The sequence below is a fragment of the Oculina patagonica genome, chromosome 1 (assembly GCF_052425735.1).
Source record: "Oculina patagonica isolate OP01 chromosome 1, crgOcupat, whole genome shotgun sequence".
Taxonomy (NCBI): domain Eukaryota; kingdom Metazoa; phylum Cnidaria; class Anthozoa; order Scleractinia; family Oculinidae; genus Oculina; species Oculina patagonica.
In genome coordinates this window covers 46,791,920-46,815,094 of record NC_135758.1, presented here as the reverse complement: position 1 = coordinate 46,815,094, position 23,175 = coordinate 46,791,920, and the positions used below count along the sequence as shown (strand labels likewise).

Here is a 23,175-nt window from a genome sequence, read left to right as displayed (position 1 = left end):
AATAGTTTAGCTAATGCACGCAAAGTCAAGTAATAGTCAAATAGTGCTTTACTTTGGGAACCAAACAGGATACAGCAAGATCAAAACTAACCAGTGACAAGAGAAACCAATCACAACATAAAATGAAGCAAAAAGTTATCTTGGATAGAGAGGTGAAAAGTTAGAAAATAACTAAATGTATTAACTAAAAAATACATAATTAAGGTACCTCCACAAGACAGCAATATTTTGTCAATGTCATGTACCTGTAGATTGAAAAAACAGAATTATTAAAAAATGGAACTGTAAAATAATTTCGACAGTAAATCAAAAGATAGGGTAGCTAGAGGTTCAGGTATACTTTTTGTTTATGACAGAACTTCCAAGTAACTTTTATATCTGCCTGTCCGTGTAAATTCATAAAAAAGTACCGTTTGCTGGGCACTCACTCACAATTTTTTGATGGGCACTCTGATGGGCACTCTGCTCATAACACGGGTCGTTCCGTGTCACTTGCTGTTTAAGAGCTTCGCTATAAGCTTCGACTGGAGGGACTAAATCATTATTATCCAGTTAGTACTTAATTTTATAATCCAGTTGCACGTAATGTATTACACAATTATTGGATTAACTAGAACACAGTTTGTCAAAATATTTGCGTAAAACGTAACATTGGGAGAGACCAAAGCTTAAGCCCAATAATAAATATTGTAAAATTCATTAGCTATTCAAACCAATCCCAGCACAGTATTCAGATCACGTACACAACTATAAAACCTAATACAAATCAAAAAATAGAATTAACTTTTGATACAAACTCATGCTCCTTAGTATTCATGAACTTTTGATACAGATCCCTAGCGAATCGCATAAGAATACTTGTAAAATTCATTAACTATTCATGAGGGTGCAAACCAATCCCAGCACTGTATTCAGATCACATGTACACAACTATAAACCCCAATTCATATCAAACAATAGAATTAACTTTTGATACAGACTCCTGCTCAGCTAATTAGTATTCATTAACGCCATTTTGGATTCCTATTTGGCTAAATTGTGAAATACGTCGTGTAGGCCACATTCAAGTATATTAGCTCAAATTTGCGCTTGTCCCGCTTTCTGCCAAATTTCGGAGCGATCAAATGTAACGCAAATTTTTGCGATTTGTTTTGGTCATCAGTCTTCAGTGACTGATATTTACAGGGCCGGACAGAAAAGATTTTTAATATTTAATTACGGAAAAAGAGTAACCATCAATTGTTCCAATAATGTCTTAACAAGTTTCATCTGTGCATAAAGTACTCCATAACGTAAATGATACTCTGCTCAATAGACATTTTGTGGTTTTTGTCTTGGGTGGCAAGACATTATAATATTTATCAGGATTTGACAATAGTTCACGAGTAGCTGTAAGTTACAATCTGGTATCCTATTCTATAAAAAACTCAGTCATCACTTACCATGTTCGGTAATCATTCTCTCCACCAATATATTGCACTGATCCTCCCAGTTAAATTTATCTTTGTATTCATTCTTGAGTTGTTCTGCTTTCAAAGCACGGATGGCTGGTTTCTTTGCTCTAATCGCCGAAATTCTTTCAGCCCAGATCTGAGGTTCATCAGACTCTACTACATGGTTTGCTCCAGAAGGTAATGTCTTCAGAGCCATGGCAAGTCCAGAATGTTTGCTAACAAGAACAGGTATGTTGGCAGAAATGGCATATAGACCACTTAACCCAAAACCCTCGATCCTGGAAGGCATGATGACAACATCAACATAAAAGTCATCAAAACACGTGGCCCAACTTTTTGGGAAGTGCGAAAAAGGCTTCACAGTGAATTGATTCTTAGGTATGCCCTCATCAAGCGCAGTTTTTGTTAATTCTGAAGTATCACCTCCATCTCTCACAGCAAATAAGAGGTGATAAGACATGTCCGGTAATGATAAAAATGCTTTAATAGCAATGTCACATCCTTTGGAATTGAAATATGCACCTGGATATGAACTATCCATGAATATGACGAAAACTTTGTCTTGATGCTCATGGATTTGATGGACACCATTGAATTCAGGAAAAATGGGGGGAGTTAGACCAATTACATTCGCTTCTTTTCCACATGGCCGTAGAGCATCCCTGTAGGCCTCGGCTACCTTGGGACCAATTGTCACAACGAGATCAGCCTTCTGTTCAACCGGTTTATGTATATTACGTATAACTATGCCTGCATCCTTAAAAATTTTTTCACGGTCCAGTCCACTGACAGTGTGCGCAACATGAATCCATTTGCATTTCCTGGCTTGGCAAATTCGCTCAGCTTGTTTCTCTAGTTCAGGCGTGAAAGAGTGCATTATGAAATAGTCCATATGAAGACTGTCAGGTGGAAAATCCAACAGCTCATGATCAATTGGTGAATCTCCATCGATGTTCTCATATTCAAGAAGTTCAATTTGTGATGCAAGTTCTGTCTGTCTCCCCGCGGTATCTTTGGGCACAAATCCTCTAAATCTGAGTCTCTTATCCTTAGCCAAGGCGAGTGCTAACAATCTATTTGTAGTTGTATTCCAGCCCAAAGCATCTGTGGCCATAACAACCTCGATTTTTGGTTTATTTTGTCTGGACCGTGATTTTGGTCGCACTAAAATGAAACAGAAACAGATATAAATTGGAAAGTAATAATATAGGCTACATTTTTAAAGAACAGCACGAACTGCTGGGAGGGAAAAAGGTTTGATGTACCATGCTATTAACAATCAAAGCATATTCTTTTCAAATGTAACTCTTCTTAAAATCTTACAATCTTCGTAGCCTTCCTAGAATAGCTTTGCTATCTTGCAAGCATTAAGGTCGGACAAAAATATTGTGTTTATAACGTACTCTTGCTCTTTTCGTCTAGAAAGACAGTCTTATAATTGCTATTTACTGTTACTGTTATTTAACAAATTGACACCAGTTCTCTTATGCGTCTGTCCTGTTATTGATGATAAATATTGGCGTCATAACATTGTCAAAGTATTGTAGATTATCGAGCAGCTAGGCGAGTGGATCTACAACACTTTTTAACAGATAGATTTTGCATGATTTCCTTATTGAAGACTACTAGTTTTGGGGTATTATTCTCACCACGTCAAGAATGCAGTGCTAATTCAGTGTTGAAATGTTTGGCAAAACCTTCGCTGATTGCGTCAGCGACGAGGTTCATGTGTCTATATTCTTATTGACGACAAACATTAGTCACTCAGCGCGCGAGAATTAGCTCAATTATTGTAAAAACGCAAATGAAATTTTGTCTTTCAAAATAATGGAACTGATATTGCAGCTTACATGTAAGCGTCATATACAAGAAATTTTGTTGTTAGTCAGATACATACATCACTTCAATTAACCCTTTGGATTTGAAGAGTACTCCTTAAGGGTAATTCAACTCTCAGAGCTTTACAATTATAACTCCTGATGGAAAACGTATCGGGAACTGCTTTCCAATTGAGTTAAAGCTGCATGTAATACCCGATTCTCCCTATAGCGCGCGCCTGCAAGGAATCGCGGTAGTTGTATTCATCAAACCATGCGCGAGACTCAACAACGATGCACTTTGCTGAGTCTCGCGCATGGTTTGATGAATACAACTACCGTGATTCCCTGCAGGCGCGCGCTTTAGAGGGAATCGGATATTACGTATTAGTATAAATCTACTAGCGTTCTATCACGAATGCTGTTCTCTGATTGGCTACGCTACTCACCTTCTATTCTGTTGTAGAAGGTGAGTAGCGAAACAGCGTGCGGTTGTCAACAGAATGGTCGCCGCTTTTTCGCTTTTCTGGCTTTTAAATTGACCGTAAAGAAGGACTTGGATTATTTACTATTCCAGCCGATGTTGGAGAAGATAAAGACTGTACCGAAATATGTAATGAAGATTTTACACGGTAAGAAAAGCAATTAATATTCGTTTACGCTTTTAAAAGCGGGCGAATCTATAATTTTATAACATTCAGAGATGCGTTTCACCGAGACATTTTGTGGAAATAAAGTTTAAAATGTCTGGCAAACTAACACAGTTTCATCGTCCCATCAAGGAGCAGTTAAAGAAAGGCTAAACAGATTCGACCTGCAAGTTTTTTAATGCATCAATAAGACTTAAATAAAACAACAAAATTGAATGCGAATTCAAGGTTGCGGGCGAATCGTTCAACTTTTCATAAATTTCTTATCGTTCAAGTTTCCTACATATAAAACAACTTGACTTCCTAAGGGCCTTTGTAAGTCAGACTATCTTTAAATTGTCATTTTACAATGAAAATCCGGCTTTTAGTTCAATTTCGAGCAAACGACGGTTTAAATAAATCGTGAATGAAATGCAAAGGCGCACACAGAAGCTAAACAGTGCAATGTGGTTTCTTCCTTGCGAACAACTCGCTTAACTTTTTTTTTATCTTTTACGCTTTCGAATTTTAAAAAAACTTGACTTCCAAGGGCCCTTGTACGCCAGTACATCTTTCAATCGTCATTTTACAATAAAAAACTTGGCTTTTCCTTCAGTTTCGGGCATATAACGGTTTCAATAAATCGTGAATGAAATGCAAACGCGCGCACAGAAGCCAATGCAATGTGGTGAAGTTGTCAATTATCCGCGTGTTGTGTGACTTATTTGCATCATTATTTAATAAAAACGAGAACCTGTTTTGTTGTTAAGTTTTGAACGTCTAGTAGATTTATACTAAAACAATTAGATTATTCGCTCTCGATTTCTATGTGTGATAGTTGATTCGGGCTTCGCCCTCATCAACTATCACACGATAGAAATCTCGAGCTCATAATCTAATTGTTAAGTATAACAACATGGTGGCCTTAGACACACTGGCAATAATTACAAGGATGCTAAATATATATATACACTATTGGATGAGAACCTGTGAAAAACCTGTGTAAAAGCATGTGACACAGAAACACTCTCAGAAAAAAACATGTGAATTTTGCAAAGGCTACATTTTGTCCACAAATTAAAAAATTTAGTACCTGTAAAAAAGCCTGTGAAAAAATATGTGAACAAAATATGAAAAAAAATGCACCTGCGAATAGACCTGTGAATTATTGAAAAAATAGCATTAAAATACTCTCAACAAACGGCATGTGGAAAAACTTGTGAAATAATTAATTAATTTAACTATCAAGGAGTTTCCCCCCCGGGGGGGGGGCACTTGACCTAAGTTTTGGTATAGGGGTGCCGCTGGAGGCTTGAAACCCTGACCCTGTTTAGGACAATAAAAACTTAAAATGCCTACCCTGTGTAGGACAACACCCCCTATTCTTAGACCCTATTTAGGACAAAGGACAACCTCAACAATCATTTACGATTCATTGTTTTATTGTGATTGCGTCCCATACGCGATGTTTGAAGCATTGAAATGCTAAAACACCTATCCCACCGAATAAAATAATGCTTTTTATTGAAGCGAAACCGAAAACAATGTAAATACATGGACGACAGTCTTGCAGCCATATCCTGTCTAGGACAGCTTCAGGTCCTGTTTAGGACAGAGGAGCTTGAAATTATATACCCTGTTCAGGACCGGAGGAGTCAAAAACCATACCCTATCCAGCGGCACGTCCCCGTATAGGCCATATAGGGGAGTGCCCCCCGGCCCCCGGGGGGTTTTCCCCTTCACTGCCGACCCCTCTGTAACGCTCAGTGCCAAAGCTGACGTGCATAATTAATGAGGCAACACAACAGAGCCGAATGAAAGCAAAAATAACTCTTAAATAATTGCATAAACATAACGACAAGGACACATGGTTTTTAAACTGTATTGAAAAATTTACTAACAGCTTTAATATTTCAACATAATACCTTCATGCATATTCGATGTTATAAACAGAATTTTGAACATTATACACCGATTTCACAAATGGCGGACGCGCGGAAAAAAACTGGTACGAGGCATGAAAACGAGGCGTTTTAGGATAAACAACTTTCGTGTTACAAGGGGAAAAGTGAAAATTACGCGAGTTCTGACGTTTTTGTTCGTTAAACGGGGAAATAGACCGTTTTCCTTCCAAGTTTTCGAGATTACGGTATTCTAAACGAGTTTACAGTCTAGTATTTATTTTTGTTTCCGTATTGCAAGCAGAAAGGGACCGTAGATCAGCAGAAAAACAGAGGTAAAGTATTGGTTTTCCAACTGGAGCTTCGACAACTGTTGGCCGGTAAAAATTAACACGGAACGATTTCGAAACTAATTTTCAAACGCCGTCATGGTATGTTCTTTTCACTTTTGTGAAAGCAAACGAAAAATGCTAACTCTGTCTCCTTGCGGATCTTTAGTAGCGCACGAAGACCGGCTTTGAAATAACCGCCGGCTGTGAATAGGCTTGAATAGGGACTTGACAAGTCAAACTTCAACTTTCAGCTTCCTTAACCGGTCACATTTCCTCGAAACAAATTTTATTTACTATTATTCCCTCGCATTTAAATTCTTTTTATACTTCGCAAAATACCTTTGTTGTGCTACTGTAAGGCAAATCGTTGAAATGTTGACAAATTATTTAAACAGACGGAGACTACCGGTATTAAATTCCAATGCTATGATATGTTTCTTCTTTGTAATAAACCATTATATTTGAGAATACTTGATAGATAAATAAAAATCGCTTCCAATGATCTCAGCTTAATATTAATTAATGCAGAGGGCATCTTCGTTCACGGTGTCCTGGAAAAGCTTGTAAAATGAAGCGAAACCGTGAATATTTGTTCTATCAGTTGGACCTTCGTCGTGGTTGCCTAGCACGTGATTAATTTCTTCCCTGAGATGAAATTCACGTCGTCCGACGCAGCAGAAGGTATTCCAGCAGATTTCACTAAATTTACAGAATAAATAGCATTATTTTCCTTCATGACTTGGGGAATATTGTGATGATCTTGTTTACTAAAGATTGTGTTGAACATTTACTGTCCTTTGCGTGGATCGAGCTGATGCTTTATGTTTACAATGTAATCGAATTAATAGCCGCTTTAGTCTGTCTAAATTATTTGAATACAATTTTTTTCTAAAATACAAAAATCTACTCCTACTAGGTCCAAAGAAAAAACTACTAAGTCGATTGAGAATAACACGTTTTTATTGATGTGTTTCAGGTACGTTTGGGGATCACATATGGTTATTTCACCAGAAAAAAAAAAGAAACCAGCCCGAAAATTCATTGTTACACATTTTTTCACAACGTACATGTATGTTTACACAGGCAATACATTTTTGCGTGTTTATTTTCGTTATTCTTCAATGACTCACCAAAATCCTCAAGAAAATGTGTACACTCGTCTGAATACCGGAGCATTTCTTGATGAGTCCGAGCAGTTTAAAGTCTTTGGCGACCCGCCGTATTTCAATATTTTAAGCCATGTGCAGCTCAGGGTTTTGCTTACAACCCGAAACAAAACGACAAATATTAGGCCGCGAACTTATTTCGAACTCGGTTATCTCGAAATCAACCTAGAAAACGATCTAATAACCCCATTTAACGAAGGAGAGCTTCAAAACTCCTGCAATTTTCACTTTTTCCCTTGTAACACGAAAGTTGTTTATCCTAAAACGCCTCGTTTTCATGCTTCAGTACCAGTTCTTTTCCGCGCGTCCGCCATTTGTGAAATCGGTGTATACAGCTTTCGAAATCCTTCCACGATCGCTCGATCTTCTGCATATATTTCTCCATAACGCCTTCACCAACTTGCTTCTCAAGTGCTCCGCTTAACATCCTTTTCACATTCGGCATTTGAACATCTCATCTTTACGCTGATATTACAAGTCAAACAAATGATTTCTTCGGCCACGAATTCGAAAAACAAGATGGCGGACTGATACAGTCAAAATTTTCGAAAAAACCGAGAGGCAGGGTTTTAGAGACTGATGACGAGTAGTTACCAGGCTACCAAAAGTCTTTCTGGGTCACATCTGCCGAAGGCTTTTAAATTCAGTGTGCCAGGGTTTCAACTGTGGCCTTTATTTTCTTGACGTACTCAGTACTTCATTTAGGCACTTGAAATACAGAAATCATGACGTACTCAGAACGTCATAGAGGCAGTGAAGAGGTTAACACAAAATGTACAAATGGGCAGACATACAGTTGAAAGCCAGGTCACAAGACTTTTTATCAGGCCACACCTGACTCTATCTTTTGTAAGGAGTAGACAGGTCAAACAATTGAATATTTCTGATTGCTTGTGTGCTATTGTGTCGCAATAAAAGACAAATTATGAGTGGGTTTGTAATACCAACTAGGGCTTAAAATAATGGACAGTCACCGGACAATGTTCGGCCAAGATGATAAATTACTTGTACATATCCGGACAATTTGAAGTTTTTTTTTTAAATTTAATTTTTTTTTTTTTTTTATTTTTTTAATTTTTTCCTTTATTGATATTTACACACTTAGCATTACATAGGTGATTGGAATAAAAAAAAGTAACAAGTGTTAATTTACAATTAAGTAACAGATGATAATAATTTCCATATAGCAAGTTTACATCAATAGTTTGGACTTTTAATAATCGAAATTAATACACGCAACAAAAAGAAATAAGCAACAAACACACGAAAAAAAAAAAAAAGCGAATCTAGCACTATAATTCCTTACTTATTATCTGGGAGAATATATCCACTTCTTTTCGAAATATCTTTTCTTATTAATTTTCTTTTCAGTTTCATATTTAGTAAGTATTTTGTTCTGATAACCTTGAATTTTAGGATATGTTTGGTTTCTTCTGCAGTCCCATAAAAACAATTTTCCAATAATAATAAAATAATTTAGTAAATCAAGTGAAGGGCATTGTTTTGATATTATTCCAAACAAAACGTTTTGCAAAGTAAGACGAACTGCTTGATTTGATAAGAGGTACCAGTAAGATTCAAAATCATTCCAAAACTGCCTGACGCGGGAGCACTGGTAAAAAAAGTGATACAAAGTTTCTGGTTCCGCTTCACAGAAAGTACATAAATCATTTGTTCTGTAACCAATTTTGTGTAATTTCGTGTTCGTGTAAAGAATATTGTTAAGTACTTTGTACTGAAAGGCCTTTACATATGATTCGAGTACAACGGAATGAGGTAATGTGAAAAATTCTCGTAGTTGATCATCCGAAATATTGAAATCGCTTTTCCATTTATGAACAATATTAGGAGGCTGTGCTTTGTTCATAACAAGAAGCGAATAATAATCTTTTGATTTCTTTTTCTTCACGTCGAAGATGTTGTGGTCAATGAAAAATGAAGGCGATGTAAGTGGCGGGCATGCATATCTACCTTTTGAAAGGTTGGGTATAGAGTGGCGAAGGCCTGCCCATTGTAAAAAATTAGTTTTACTAATTTTATATGAAACGCGGTCAAAGGAGTCAATATTGTTTAAATTGAATAGCAGATCCTTTATACAGATGATTCCAGATTCAACATAATTTTTGTAATAAACAGGCTTGTTGTCTATTCGTATTTCTTTGTTATTCCAAATGATGTTTTGCCAGTTCCTTTCGGTAGCAAAATTTTCGCGGAATTGCGACCACCACAATAACAGTTCACGATAAAACTGGGAAGAGATTGTATAATCGTTAACATCGTAGTTACAATTAAAAAAGAAAAGACCCCCAATGGATTTTAATTGGTGTTTTAAGTACTGCTTCCATGTTCCATCATTGCCATAAAATATTCGTTTTAGCCATGCTAATCTTAAAGATTTAACCATGCTCTCTAGGTCGATCATTTTTAGGCCACCTTTCCCATATTCATTTATTGCTGACAAGCGTGTTACTTTGTCTGTTCCTTTCCACAGGAATTTAAATAGCAATTGATTCAATTGTTTAACCAATTCGTTAGGTGTGGGCAAAAGCGAGCATGTGTAAACAAATTTTGGGATTAGAAATGATTTTATAATTGTCACCTTTCCGTAAATTGATAGGCCTCTTGAGGACCAAATGTTGATAAGCTTTTTGATGCTGTCCAATCTTTCAATGAAATTCTTTTCTTTAAGCAGTTTCTGATCATAAGTGAAATACACTCCAAGGGCCTTAATCGGTTCATTCGGCCATTTGATTCCGAAGGGTTTCGTTTTGTTTTCCTTAGATGATCCAATCCACATGCCTTCGGTTTTTGTACAGTTTATCTCAAGTCCCGAAATCGCTTTAAAACTATCCAATAACTCAAACAATGTTTCTGCTGAATTAATGTCTGAGAGCACTGCAGTTGTATCATCTGCATATTGTAAAAGCTTAGTTTCCTCGTTCTCGATCATTATTCCTTTAATATTTTTGTTTTGACGCATAGCAATTGCCAGAGTTTCAACGACTAATATAAAAAGGTAAGGGGAGAGTGGATCTCCCTGCCGGACACCTCGCTCGAGCGTAAAATATCGTGAAGCAGTACCATTATTAATGGTGCAGCTTTGTATGTTTTTATAAAACGTTTTGACCCAGCGAATGAAGTCTGGGCCAAAATTAAAAGCTTCTAGGCATTTCAAAAGAAAATCCCACTCTACACTGTCAAAAGCTTTTTTGAAATCAATAAAAATCATGAGGCCTGGGATGTTTTCTTCGACAGTGTAGTCCATTACATCGTAAATAGATCGAATAGTTTCGCCTATAAAGCGATCCTTGACGTATCCTGTCTGGTTGTGATGAATAATCTCGGGTAAAACATTTTTAATTCTTGAAGCTATTACTTTTGACATAATTTTCGTATCAACATTAACAAGGGAAATTGGGCGCCAATTTTCAAGGAGTGAGCGATCTTTTCCTTTCTTCTCGATAAGAGTGATCACCGCTTGTTTTTGGGAGCAGGACAACTCACCTTTTTCAAAACACTCATTTGCACATCTTATAAAACTGTCGCCAATTAGAGGCCAGAATTTTTTATAGAATTCAATAGGAATACCATCGTTTCCTGGTGTTTTGTTATCGCGAAAGCTATCAAGGAGACAAGAACATTCCTCTAGCGAGATTTTACCCTCACACGCTCTTTTCTGTTCCTCGGAAAGTTTTGGTATATTTAAATCACCTAAAAAGGTGGACCTTTTTAGGGCAATGTCTGGATCGTTATTGCCACTTTTATATAAATCACAATAAAAACGTTCCTGTTCCCTTAAAATGTAAGTCGGATCTGTGTTAATTACACCATTAATGTATAATTTTCGTATACATTTCTTGACATGATTTCTTTTCTCTAAGTTCAAGAAATATTTTGTACTTTTTTCACCATGTTCGTGCCATCGGGCACGTGCACGTATTATTATTCCTTTTGTTTTCTCTTCATAGAATGCTTCTAGTTTTTCCCGAGCTGCGTGATAGTGAAAAGTGTTGGAATCACTTAACGTTTTATCTAATGTTTTCTTTGCCTTGTCGAGTTCATTTTGAAGATTTCTTTCTTTCTCGATCCTTTCTTTCGCTCTCTTTTTCGACAATTTGAAGTTGGTAAAAAGGAATTTCATTCAAAAAAGGTAAAACAACATGAAAGATGACTGAATTTTGTCTCGGGTTATTTTACATTGTAATCCTAGCATAGATCTTTTATACTTCTTTTCAGCAAAGATCAACGAAGCACCACGGCTGAACAAAAAATCGGCAAATTCTGCAGTGTTATAATCTAGGAAGCGGTTCCACTGTTGCGAGGACAACAATAACTATTGGCGAAAGACTGAATGAAAATGTTTTTTCTTGATTTGTGGTGTATTTTAGGTTTGTGGTGTATCAGTGCCACTTTGCACTATATTAACAAATAAATATAAATAGTTCAATAATTCTCAAATCGATGTATGTCTTCTATTGTTAACACTACGGTTTTTATATCCCTGAGCACTTTGTTACACATGCATGTTTATGTGTATGTACGAGCTTTTCCTTAAAGTTTTTGTAGAATAAGCTTTATTAATTGATTTCAATCAATCTAGTTTTATATTATTCCATTTGTTTAGAAATCACCCCTAGTCCAGTCAGGGGTGTTCCTAGCCTTTTTTGGTTTTTGTAAGCCCTGGCGTGGCATAATTCAGAATATTGGCATTATGAGGGGGTCCGAGGGCATGCCACCCCCGGAAAATTTTGAAAATTAAAGTACTCTGAGATGCAACCTGGTGCAATCTGGACGCTTAAATTTGGCAAATGCTAGGATTCCATATCGAACAAGAAATATTAAATATTAAACAAAATGCAGAGTGTGGTCAAAGAAGTAACGAGAACGTCATAAAACAATAGGTTTAATTAGCAAATCTGCACGTGCATCATGCATTTTCGAACATTTCTTTGCCGTTCTCTGCAAAACAACAACGTCAAATGACCAAATTCAAGGTTTAAAAGAGAACGTGAGCACTAAGTCGTGAATCGTTCTAATACAACTTAAAACAATTATTAAACCGTCCGAACGACTTGTAAGCCCGTGCTTATTTGTTTAAAGGCAGGTACGCGCCTGCCAGTTCTTGAAAGATGGAATTTTTAATGTACTAGCTTCCATATTAATGTTATGGCTAAAGACAATGAGAAGGTTGATAAATATAAAGACAGCAATACTTACAAAGCACAGTTCGCAAAACAACAACAGCAATCAAAAGACCAAGCCAGCAACCATGTGAACTGAATATCAATGAGTCTGAAAATGATCAAACAAGATAACGATGAGTTAAAAAAAACAAAGGAAATTTGACAAACTAAAGGTAAGCTTATGTGTACTGCTGCATTAGCCACTGCATGCAATTAGTACCAGAACCTCCAACTCAGCATTTGTATATCAAGAATAAGCCCACAGTGAGTCAAACAAGTCCAGTGATGCAGACTCAACTGAATCAACCGTTTTTTAAAACTCGCCCACACTAAAAAGGGATTCTAAAACAGTTGATTTGATTTGCTAGACTTCAAGTTATCTTCAAGATGCATTTTGTTAAAAACAATCACATCATGTTCTAGAATTACCTGTTCCTCATGTATAGGCCCCATGAACTAAGAGGAGGGACAAGTGGCTATGCGCACAAGAATGGCTTTCTCTATATCATTAACATGGGGCAACAGCATTCCTGCTTATCAGGCTAGCTGGGGATAATTGGAAGAATACTGACCCCAAGATGCACTTGTCAAGTGGTATATTGGCTGTCTAAATGTATGATTGATGGGGATGCTCTTATGTAATAAGCTAAGTACAAAATAATATACTAAAAAAAATGATTTTATTTTTTTTCATAAGATTGCATTTCTACCTGTTATTTGTAATTTAGTAGTTATTAATGATTATCTTTTCATTAACTGTTCATAATTTGTATAATTGCTTTATTTGTAGATGGTAGAACTCATCCCAGGTTCAAATGCGTATGTTTATGCCAACACGTTTTGGCCAGCTGGCCTCCAGATGAGCATAAGGTTCTGGCTGTACAGCATTCCTGCTGAATGCTTTTTACACAAATGAGGAATTAAATGGAGCAAATGGCAAATTGCTAAAAATTACTGATCCACACATTTGAAATAAGCATCTGGTAAGCATAAATTTAAAGAACTACAAGTTTATAACTTAGTCTGATTGCCATTAATTAACTTAATACCCTAATGAATGCTGCATTTAATCAATTTGTCACTTCGTTTTTACCCATTTTCTATGCCACTCGATTTACAAGCAGTACAGAAAAATACAAGCACCATTGAACATTTGCAAGACCATTACAGCATTGCAAATTATAACATTAACACAATGATGAGTGATTTTCACTGATTGAGTGTCAAAAGTACATGTACTTTGAAAAGCTTTGATTTATACTTAGTAATTTGTTTTAATGTCTGTTTTATTGATTTAAAACAGGATTTACATTGAAGAAGACAGGGATGCACTAAATCTACCATCAAGATAAGTCTCTGAAACAACCTTACCACACTTGACTCCCATAAAGGAGTTTTATATGGAACTAGCTGAGATCTCTATTCTTTTGAAAACTTCACCTGACCATATACAGCCTGTAGTGTTAGAAGATACTGAGTTTTCTCTTTATGTTAACTTAACTTTCTCTTTTAAAACATCTGGTGTTGAAAAGGTTTCTACTTGAATTTTCCATTACTGGTTATAATACATCATTCAATATTGTACGTTAATTAGAAATAAAGATGCATCTAGATTCAACAATATTGTTTGTGGATTGAAGAACATTTGTAATAGATTAAAGTAATATATTATTATGCGGACCTCTGCGGAAGCAGCATCACACTGTGCAGCATCACTCGATTGTCGAGATGTACATTGTAAATGGCGATGTTTCTTCAAAATTTAAGACCTCAAATCACGGCTATGTTCTCTAAATACCAGTCTAGGAGGGTCTTTTGTCTGATTCTCGAAGACATACGGCTTCGAAACGGTGTTTAATGGGCTATTTAGTGCGAAGTGTAGCCTTGGATTCGGGCTTTCGCTCGCTAAAGATAAGAAAGATACGAACTTTAATAGTAATCTCCCCATAGGGCTTTTCAGAAACTATTTATAATAAAAAATAAATCTACTTAACACTAATATTTGTAAATAGAATTGAAAACTAAATAAAGTAATGATTAAAAGTTTAAAAGATGATCCCTAAGCTTTGATTTAAAAGAGAACAGAGAGTTAGCGTTTTTGATTTTAATATCAAGGCTGTTCCATAGGTTTACGGCTCTGTATGTAAATGTTCTTTGGCCTGCTGCGGTCCTGAACAGTGGAATTTGCAAGCTCTGGTGTTGGCGGGTTTTTCGTCCATGAACATCAGACCTTTTACAAAACTTGTTGCTTAAATAACTGGGTGCTAAATTATTTAGACATTTTTACATTAATACTAAATCTCTAAAGGCTAGTTGTTCTTTTTAAAGGCAGCCACTTTAGCTGACGGAGAAGTGGAGTCACGTGGTCGTACTTCCTTGAGTTGGTAACAATTTTGCAACCATAGTTTTGGACTAGCTGGAGTTTTTTATGTTCGAGGATGACGTGTTTGCCCAAACAGTCGAGCAATATAGCATCTTGCTATTAACTAGAGACTTAATGAGCATTTCCAAGGTCTTATCATGGAAGCTTGATCTTACTCTGTTTATCTGACAAAGCTTAGAAAAACATGAAGATACAACTCTGGAGATATGGTTGTTGTAAGTAAGGTTGGGGTCTAGGGAAACACCCAAATCCATGGCAGATGCTGCAGGATAAAGCCGCTTGCCCAAAAAAGAGACTGATGGAGTGGATTCAAGTCTGCCCATCAATGCCTGGCGCCAATGAGTAAAAATTTGGTTTTATATGGATTTATTAATAAATCGTTCTCACAGCACCACGTTGCAACTTCATGTAGATCTTGCTGAAGTTTCTGCATTGCTTCTTCAATGTCAGGCATAGGAAAGGATAGGTATAGTTTTGAATCGTCGACGGACGATTCGAGGCCACAGAAAAGGGGTAGACCAGGTAGGTCGTTAAGGTATATACAGAAACGAAGTGGCGAAAGGATTGCACCCTGTAGTGGCTCTGACAGTGTAGATTGGATGCGTACTGACTGGGAACGACTTGATACATAGCTCTTGAACCATTCCACTGTTGCAGGCGATGCGCCAATGTTTGTTAATTTCTGTAGTAAACGTATATGGTTAATACTGTCAAAGGCCTTTGAGAGGTCGAGCAATACTAGCGCAGTGAGCTGCTTCTTGTCCATGCTTTCTAATATTGAATCCGTAATAAATACGTTAAGTGATGCCTTGGTGCCCAAGTTATGAAGGCAATACCTAGCAATTTGCTGGAGTTCTTACGGGATTTAGCAATCTTGGGATTGTTAACTGTCTTACGTTAAACATAAACAAGGAAACGAGGTTGATCAGTATTTACAACAGAAATTTTCCTAAATGCGAAAGAGGATCAAACTATTAAAAAATCGCTCTACTGAGAGCACAAGCCATCAATAACCCATTCACGCAACTGCCATCGGGGGAAAAAATCAGAGGCAAAAAAAGTGAGATTGTGATTAACGGAAAGCAGGTATGAAATACATGCAATTTCGCTTGCCACGTGACGTGATTTAATAAACGTTTCAGTTCGTATCGCAGCACATTTTTGTTTCGCGTCACGTCATCTGTTTTCAGCCGTAAAAAAATTGCTCTACGAAGCCTGAGAACACAAACTATCAATGACCCACTCACGCAACTCCCATGAAAAAGAAAACGAAAACATTCAAAAAGGACAAAAAGGGAAATGAAGTGAGATTGTGACTTTAATACTGATAGCAGGTACAAAATTCATACGTGATTTAATAAGCGTTTCAGCTCACTGGAAAAACACGAGTTGCACAGCACGTTTCTGTTTCGCTTCACGTCATCTCGTTCACGTCATTCGTTTTTTCATCTTTTTGAGGCGAACAGAAACACGTGTGCTCAGGGGCAGCTTTTTCTCAAATTTCATCGGATGCTCAAAAATAACGCTTGTCGCTGCCCGGTACGTATATCATAAATGTGCTGACAGAGAAGTAATTGAAAATGCAATCCAGCGCATCCAAGAGAGTAAAACATATTCAAAGGTTACACATTATTTTGATGGTGAAAAAAAAATTGCGATACAAAGCCGGAGGGAACAAAGCATCAGTGACCCATTGACGCAACTCAAATAATAAAAAAGCATTTAAAGGCAAATGAAGTGAGACCATTTCATTATTGAACGCTTATTTGAAAACAAAGCGAAGGACGGCACTTCATCGAGGACATCCGAGAATAGTGCGAGGATCGAGGAAACTTTGCAAGAATCTTCTTCGTATCGAGCAAAGGACGGCACTTCATCGATATTTTGGATATCTTTTTACATGTATTTTTTAATTTTAATTTGTACACGGCCTCACAAGCTTTAAACTTTACACCATGGTAATTATTATTATTACTATTATTATTATTATCTGTGGTGCAAAACTTTTTACAATAAATGGTTCTATGATACAGACGTTAAAATGAAAAGCAAAATATATTATATAGAAAATAAATAAAATCTGAAAAGCGTTTAAAATTGGAATGAGCCATTTAAAATGCAAAGGAAACATAATGGTTACATTTTACGTTTGATACTCGAGTAGCAACCAAAACCAAAAGAAAAACTATTTAAAACACACACTTTCTGCAATTTCAATGTCAGTGTTCTTAATATCTCGCTGATGACTTCTTCGTGCCCTAGAGCCTCTAAGACAAATGAGTGCAGATCTTAATAATGCAAATGAATTATTATTAATATTATTATAACACCACCATGCTATGATCTGCAGACGCGGTGGCTTCACTATTCAACGACATAATGAAGTCCGCGATTTTGAAGCTGAAATGCTTAACATGGTCTGCTATGACGTTGAAGTGGCATGGAAACAGTCTTACAAGAAATCACTGGAGAGATGCTGCCCAGAGGTGTAAATATATAAATATATATATTAAAGGACATTCTGATCAACTGAAGATACGACTTGGCATTTTATTACTAACTAGTTTCGTACAGCACAACTTGTACGGCACTCCTCAGATAAAATTGCCTCAGTAATGTTATTATTAGGATTACAACGCTACGCTGGTATATAAGGACGCCGGATGAATGGAAAAGCATTAAATTACAACGGCAGAATACTAAAAATGTTTAAAATAACAAGGTATAAAATTACAACTTTTCTTTAAATAATCACCATTTGTAAAATTTGATTTTGAAATATAGAAAAAAAAATTAATTGCATATTAGAAATTATTTTTGGATTTCAATTTTCGCTTATACAAAGACATTGTACCTTTTTATATAGCTTTTTTTAAAATTCTTAATCCTTTTTATCGGTGCTTGTATTTTTATAATTGCGTAAAATAAAGTTATCAATTATTATTATTATTATTATTATTTTTATTATTATTATTATTATTATTATTATTATTATTATTATTATCATCATTATTATTATTATATTACCATGAGGTTGCTAGAAGGGCCTTTCATTTTACATTTAACGGATCAACAACAAGGGCTGTCATGAACTATTTTTTTTCGAAATTATCATAGGGCTAATCGGAACTAAGTGTAGTTAAGAGGAAATCCGCCAGGACTTCGAGTAGTCATTGGACAAAATTATGTACCAAAACTATTTACACATGATTGCAAGCTTTTGTGTTACTGCTTCAAATATCTTATCGAAAGAAATCTTTTCTAACAACACCACACATCGAAAACACATTTTGAAGTTCCGCTGAATTCCACTGAATCGCTTAAAAGATGTGAGCTTTTGCCCATAGCTTGTGAACTTTAAATATCATTTTCTCAGACTCTGATAAGAAATTGTTGTACCAGAATTATTTCCACCTTCTTGCAAACTTTGTTGTTACTGCTTCAAATATCTTATCAAAAGAAATCTTTTCTAACAACACCACACATCGAAAACACATACCGTAAAATTCCGGTTATAAGCCCTCCCGCTAACAAGCCCCCCCGGTTATAGGCCCATCATCCTGGAAACAAAAAAATACATCCGATTATAAGCCCCCCCGGATATAAGCCCCCCTCTACCGGGCGACAGTACTGAATCGGGCTAAATGTTGCTTTATTATGCGTTTCAACTAAAGAACGTATTTCGATCAACACTCCCGTGGCTCGTTTTGAAACGTTTTTTTCATTCCGCTTATAAGCCCTCCCGGATATAAGCTCCTCCGCTTATAAGCCCACCCAAAACCCCTTACGAAGTTGTATAAGCCCAGGGCTTATAACCGGAATTCTACGGTATTGAAATTTCGCTGAATTCCACTGAATCGCTTAAGACGAATTTACAAAATGGCTACACGTGAGATTTTGCCCATACCTTGTGAACTTTGAAATTCATTTTCTCAGACTCTGATAAGAAATTGTTGTTGGTGTTATCACGGATAATTACTTACATCTTTACCTTTTATTAAGGGTAGGAAATAAGGCAAAAGGATTTAAATTATTCTGGAAATTGATTTTTGTCCAACTTTAATAAATATTACTCGACTTCCTAGTGGATTCCGTCTTAATTGCATTGGTGTGACCGAAAGCATTTTTATACTACAGTTATGTATGAAATCACGAAACTTGAGACTAAAAGTTAAACTTTAGTTACGTCGTAGATGTGACCGCAGCCAATATTGTTCTCGTCCAAGCGTGACTTTGCGACTTTGCGAAACTTTACAAAATTTGCATACGAGTCAGAAAACTGTCATAAAAGGAACACAGTATTAAACTGCTGTAACTGCTCTGGCAGTAGAGGCTATCATGCTCTAATAAGCCGAATAGAATACAACGTTTTACAAAGAGTTCAGGGAGGGAACAAATTTCGCAAACGAAGTGTCTCACAACGAGTCTCTCGTAGCTCAGTTGGTTGGCGCCCAACCGGTATCTGGGAGGCCATGGGTTCGTTCCCGTCGGGGCTCGTTTTTCTTTGTCCCCCTCGTGTCATGTTGAATATTTCTTCACTTACGTGTTTATTGATTTTCTTGTAGCGTGCGAAAGAAACAACAGGCTGCGGTCGGCGTCTTCGCAGAGCTTTCTCAAATAAAATCGCCGGCCAAAAGACTTCCTTTCGAGTGAATAGCAGATATTTTATACGGAAAACTCTAGACCCCCGCTAGGCGTTTAACCGGTGGATTTGTTCCTAAACAGGTAAGCCAACTTCCTTCCGAAAGGATGTAGACTTTTCTGAACGCCTGGGTGTCCCATTAAAGCTAGTGCGTTTAAAGGATGCATTTTTTTAAATAGAACGGACACAGATGCACGATGCTGCTTGCATTCCCAAACAAATTGTGATTACCAGTAGTAAAATAAAAAAGCGAAAGACAATTTTTTGATACGCCATTATACACCAAGGCCTGTTGTCTCTTGTGAATAGTGTACTTGTATGGATTATGTAAATGTGAAGAACGTTCTTTCTGTGTTCAATCGACGTACCAGCGCCAGTCAGCTATACAAAGCTTTGCGAGACTCCAGTGAGCGTTTGTATTAAGCTTACCTCAGTTGCTAAATAGCAGCAACTTACCATCTTCATCTTCCATGTCAGACCCGACGTCAAAATTTCCTGAGCTTTCCCTTTGCGACTTATCTTCTCCAGGAGAGCGAGCTGCCATCACTTTCGATCAAGGGGCGGACTGAATAAGAGCGGACACTCAGTAGTGTAAAAGCCTGTCTATTAGTCTTAGATTTGTTAGGTTTTCCTTGAACAAATGGCGACTTATCGTATTCCCATTCCCTTTAGGTGTATTTCCACTGTCGCGTTAAATGAAGTTGTACGTGCGCGGCTACGCGCGTTAACTTTACGTTGTCCAATTTCCAATGTCACGTTTTTTCTAGGTATTTACGTACGTCACACACGCGCATACGCACGTAGCGATCGTGAGGGTTTTCGGAAAAGTTGAACCGAGTTCAACTTTTTTCGCGGCTGTCTGCGGTTACGCAGCAATTTAACCAATCGTACCTTTGGATTTTGTCACATGACACTATTTACCGTGTGGAGGCCATTTTGTTTTAAATCGAAAATTTCAAGAAATATGGAACTGACTTCGAACCAAATTGTAAGAACGCAGTAGTGAAAGAAAACGCCTGGCGTCAGGTCTTGGAGACTGTGAATCGGGAAGCCGGGAGGGCCTGCTCAGAACTTTATGGTGTCTTTCGGAAGTATTTATAAAATGACTCGTGGTCATATTCACGCATTACATTTACTAGGATGTGTGGTCTTCACCCATGGCCACTTGATAACGGTTTCACGCTTTTTCCCAATATCTCTTGCGGTATTTTCGTCTTCTTTTACGAGTCTTACCAGTCTATTACATCAAATGTAAAGGACAAGGACACGCTCGTCTACAGCGGACGCCATTCAGTTTGGCGACAGGCAAACTGAATCAAATTACCCACAATCTTCCTCCTTTTTGGCGTCAAAATTCAGGCTGGCGGGCCAGGGACAAAACTTTACAGCACGTAAAAAAGGAACGCTCTTTATTACTTTTAACGCGACAGTGGAAATTTGTCAACATACGTTTTTTAACGCACGTTTTACGTACATAAATATTTACGCGACAGTGGATCCACCTTGGCCCATTTTATTGACCGGATGTGACGTTAAATGTTGTGGATGATTCAAATTCGAAAAAAGTCTCGATCAATCGCTTCCCCAGGTAGTTTCTTATCTTGTTGTTTTTTTACTATTTAACTACATGTATAAGTTATTTATAATTGAATGTAATTAATAAGAATGTAATAAATGCAGATTAAGTAATAGCTAAGTCATTTATGTAAGTAATACAAGACACCTGACTGCGTGTACCCAGGATGCCGTAGCTAGTCGTTACACTGAGAAGCAGTGTAGTACAACACTGGAGTCGGCATTCGCAATCTCTCTTTAGTAAGACTGAAATGCATACATGTATTCAAGTTTCTCTAAAAGTTACCATGATGATGTTGTCGCATCCCTTCAATGAACAAGCTTCTCCGATTTGCATATATTAGTTTCTCGTCCGTTTTAGTGGCCCCTTGATAAATACCGGTTATTTTAAATGCATCCACAGGGCCGATTCGCACTAGCGGACAAGTTTCGTAACAATAGGCTTCTTTCGATATATTGAAATTCAGGTTGGTAGCGAGGCCTAGAGGACACAAACAAAAGAAATTTTGCAAGCATGTTTCTTTTGTTTGTGTCCTCTTGGCCTCGCTACCAAGCTGAATAAGCCTATTGTTAGATTTCATCGTTTACAGTATGACTTACTTGTTGCAGAGAACAAGTGCGAATACGTTTTTTTAAGACGCAAAACATGTACAACAATTCATGACAACAAAGAAGCAGTTGTCTTATTATTGCTCCGCGTTAAACGCTCGATACATTTTGTCAAAAAATCGCAAAAAAATTGCGAACAACTTGTCTTGTCAAATTTTGTCTAAACGAACAAAACTTCAAAGGGGCCGTTGTCCTGCCTCTAGTCAGGACATTTCATGACAGTCCGCATTCCCATGCCCCTTGATTGGCTATTGCGTTTGGTCCAAATTGCGCCTAAAAACAACAGCACTCAAAAATTGTTAAGGCCCTATGCCCTACCGTGAGGCCCTATGCGCCAACTTGGCGCCAGGGGACAGGTGGAGGTGACGTATGCCACGTGATGTGGCTCTCAGGGCCTGTTATATGGAGGAGAGTTGACCCTGGCAGGAGGGTTACCCTCCATACCGAGCCACCCCTGGCGAGAGACCTTTTCATACGCTTCTTTATAAATAGCTGCGAAGTGACTGTTTATGTGCGAAGTTGCAAAGTTCGCTCGGGGAACAGGGTGACCCTGGATGGAGGGTCACTCGCTTTGAAGGTAGGGTGACTCTTGGGAGCGAGGCAACTTTTTTCCATATAAACAGTTTGGTCATTTTTGCCTCGCCTACCAGGGAGAAGTGGACAGATACGGAGAATGCGCAAATTGCTGCAATCGGGCAAAACCACATTGCACATCAGTAATTTGAAATCGAAGTCGGTCGTAAATTTGTCCAAAAATGGTCTTCGTCGAGGTATCAGCGATCCTGATTTTAGAAAAGGCAGCCATAATAGATAACCAACCGACCGACAACCGACAGGGACAAGTTTTGGCTCGGTCAACAGGGACAACGTTCTCATATAAAAGTTCGGCAAAAGGTAGTGAGGGGGAGAAGGTAACCCTCCCACCAGAGACAACTCTCTTCCATATAAATAGGCCCTGACTAAAATAATCCAGCCGCAAAATCTTTCCGCGATAGGCAAAGCATGTTTATAAGCGAAGTGTTTGCCCAATGTAAGAATAAGGAAAGAAAAAGTCTTGAGACGACTCATTATTCCACTACACGAGAACACACGTACTTAGAATTTTTTACCGCGTAGTACTGCATATTTGATGTTTGCCCAACACAGCCGTGCTGAGACGGCTGTGCTTTGATTCCAGTTTTCAGTCATTTTAACTTGGTAAACTCGAACTCGGATAACTCGAAAACCCCGCTAACTCTAACTGGGGGGGGGGGGGGGGTTTTGAAAGGGGGGGGGGGGGGGGGGGGGGGGGGGGGGGGTATAAAACCAAACCCAAACCCAAACCCCAAAAAAGAGGGGGGGGGGGAGAGGAGGGGGGGGAAAAAAAAAACAAAAAAAAAAGAAAAATATTTTTTTTTTTTTTTTTTTTTTTTTTAAATAAAAAAAAAATTTAAATTTTTTTTTTTTAAAAAAAAAGGGGGGGGAAACCCCCCCAACCCCCCCCC

At 37.6% G+C, this 23,175-nt stretch overlaps 2 protein-coding genes across 3 annotated transcripts in view; both read right to left on the bottom strand.

Moving 5' to 3' along the window:
• Positions 1–325, bottom strand: part of LOC144633995 (uncharacterized) — a 56,655-nt gene extending 56,330 nt beyond the window's left edge. For both annotated transcript variants that reach the window (XR_013567140.1, XM_078492932.1), the window contains exon 1: positions 209–325. The gene's annotated coding sequence lies outside the window, so the exon portion shown is untranslated. The remainder of the gene's footprint in view (positions 1–208) is intronic.
• Positions 326–1,288: 963 nt separating this feature from the next.
• On the bottom strand, positions 1,289–20,067 carry LOC144633899 (D-inositol 3-phosphate glycosyltransferase-like). The gene is made up of 2 exons (XM_078492830.1): positions 19,964–20,067; positions 1,289–2,618 (listed from the first exon to the last, which is right to left on the bottom strand). Exons 1-2 carry the CDS (start codon positions 20,049–20,051, stop codon positions 1,435–1,437), a joined length of 1,272 nt encoding a protein of 423 aa, XP_078348956.1. The 5' UTR covers positions 20,052–20,067; the 3' UTR covers positions 1,289–1,434.
• Between the last annotated feature and the right edge of the window lie 3,108 nt (positions 20,068–23,175).